The sequence below is a fragment of the Myripristis murdjan genome, chromosome 20 (assembly GCF_902150065.1).
Source record: "Myripristis murdjan chromosome 20, fMyrMur1.1, whole genome shotgun sequence".
Classification (NCBI taxonomy): Eukaryota; Metazoa; Chordata; class Actinopteri; order Holocentriformes; family Holocentridae; genus Myripristis; species Myripristis murdjan.
In genome coordinates, this window is record NC_043999.1 from 230,001 (window position 1) to 232,500 (window position 2,500).

A 2,500-nucleotide genomic window follows, 5' to 3' on the forward strand; every position below is an offset into this window, starting at 1 on the left:
TATTCACTTCCTACGCTCATTTGGCCACACCCACCACAGGCCACGCCCATTTCCCCAGACCACACCCCCGCCCTCCGCCTTTGTTTTTCTGTAGTTTCTCTAAAGGGGTGGGGTGTCTTCTGACTGGGCGTGTGGCTTCCAACAAGTTGGTCAACACTTGGCCACGCCCACTTCTTGTTGTGCGCTTTATTTCAGATTCTGGAGATCGTCGCTCTACCGACTGTATTCATTTGTTCATCTGTTTGTGTCGCATTCATCTTCAGTGAATGAAAAATTCTTGTGTTCAGATTCTGTTACTGCCTTTTCTCTTCTGATGGGACCTAAAACAAACCAATCACTGTGGAGGAGTTTTAGGTTGATGTAAGTGATAGCAGATTCCTCTCTGCTCCTCAGGAGGCGCTGGGGAGTCCAGAGGAGCTGAAACAGCAGAGCACCATCAGCGCCCTGAGACGCTCCTTCCTGGAGGGAGGAGGAGGAGGAGGAGGAGGAGGAGGAGGAATGAGTGAGTGGGAGAAACGCCTGGCATCTTCGCCGCTTCGCAGAATCGATGATTCCCCCATGATAGAACCACTGGAGCCTGAGGAGGTGAGGAGGAGAGGACAGGATATGTAGTGTCTATATGGAGATGTTCCCCCTCCAGGAATCTGTGTGTCCACCACCTGGGGGCGCTGTAGAGCCTTAGACTAGGCTAAACAGAGTCAGCTGAGCAGAGCGTCGGCTCCGCCTGCAGGGGGCGCTGTAGAGGCTGAGCAGAGTGTCGGCTCTGTAGATGATAATCCTGCTCCTCCTGCAGGGGGCGCTGCAGAGGCTGAGCAGAGTGTCAGCTCCTCCTGCAGGGGGCGCTGCAGAGGCTGAGCAGAGTGTCGGCTCTGTAGATGATAATCCTGCTCCTCCTGCAGGGGGCGCTGCAGAGGCTGAGCAGAGTGTCGGCTCTGTAGATGATAATCCTGCTCCTCCTGCAGGGGGCGCCGCAGAGGCTGAGCAGAGTGTCGGCTCTGTAGATGATAATCCTGCTCCTCCTGCAGGGGGCGCTGCAGAGGCCGAGCAGAGTGTCGGCTCTGTAGATGATAATCCTGCTCCTCCTGCAGGGGGCGCTGCAGAGGCCGAGCAGAGTGTCGGCTCTGTAGATGATAATCCTGCTCCTCCTGCAGGGGGCGCTGCAGAGGCCGAGCAGAGTGTCAGCTCTGTAGATGATAATCTGCTCCTCCGCTGCTTCAGAAGCTCCACATTTCTCTGAGCTCAGAGGAAGGAAATGTGGAACATTTAGGAAGCAGATGATTGGTTCTCCTGTGGTTCTGCAGCCAGTCAGCAGCACAGAGCCTCAATGCCAGTGCTAATCTGCTCACACTCACAGCATTTTACAGCCATGGATTATAATTTCAGTTTATAATCCTGTCTGCAGCAGAAATATGGACAGGAACAGTCCAGTTACTGATCAATATCTGGATCAAATGGACTGATCAGTTTAGAGCAGGGGTGTCAAACTGGTGCCATGGAGGGCCAGGTGATGAGTGAAACCACCTGGTGGAGGTGGAATGAAAACCTGCAGCCTCTCGGCCTCCATGGCACCAGTTTGACCCCCCGGCTCAGAGCTTTAGCCCCACTGACCGACACATGTTCTGCTCTGTTTAGCTCAGTGCTGCCCCCGGTGGAGAGGATTTGGTGATACTACAGAGAAACACACACACACGCCTTTAAGCAACTTTCCATTGTATTTAGTTCATGCAGTTCGTGTTCCTCTCTCTCTCTCTCTCTCTCTCTCTCTCTCTCTCTCTCTCTCTCTCTCTCTCTCTCTCTCTCACTGTCTCTTCAGGCTCTCTCATTGGACAGCAGCTCAGCAGTGGTAGGTCAATCAGCTGTCAATCAACCCAAATTAAAGTGACATTACATTTGATCACATCACTGCTGAACCAGAGCTAAACTCATTATTTAGTTAATGAGTCAGTTTGTTATCTGATTACTGTGTCTGTGCCACTCTGGGTATGTTTGATGTGCCTTATCTGTGCACTCCAGGAGGGCGGGGTCTTAGTGAACCAAGCCCATCCTCAACCAGCCAGCCTACAGCTCAGTCAATCACCTGACAGCAGCCCCAGCCACCAGCCAATCAGAGAGAAGAGCTACACACTAGGGCGAAGTTATGACACCGCCTCTGGCAGGGTCGTCACCTTGACGACCAAGGATGCCAGGGACGACCTGGACGTTACCATGACAAAGACAAGTACTGAAAAGATTGTCACCATGGAAACAGGAAGGAGGGCAGGAGAGCAAGTCAAGATCATCCCATTGTCTGCAGAAGATGATGTCATCAGCGGGACACCTTTGATCACCATCCGTGAGGTGAAGACGCCCACCTCGCCTCCCGCCGCGCAGGACGCTGCCAGTGGTACCGCTGTTACCACAACCACCGCTACAGCCGTTACCATGACGACCAGCACCACTGGCTGGAGGAAAGGGGCAGAAGTGAAGCTCATCCCTATTTCAGTGACCAACAAATATGACA

The 2,500-nt window shown here is 53.1% G+C and overlaps 1 protein-coding gene across 1 annotated transcript in view; it reads left to right on the top strand.

The window, feature by feature from the left end:
* epb41l3a (erythrocyte membrane protein band 4.1-like 3a) overlaps positions 1-2,500 on the top strand; it is a 38,535-nt gene that overhangs the window by 23,837 nt on the left and 12,198 nt on the right. The window contains exons 18-19 of the mRNA XM_030078837.1: positions 394-585; positions 1,814-1,843. Coding sequence (XP_029934697.1) covers positions 394-585; positions 1,814-1,843 — 222 coding nt within the window. The remainder of the gene's footprint in view (positions 1-393; positions 586-1,813; positions 1,844-2,500) is intronic.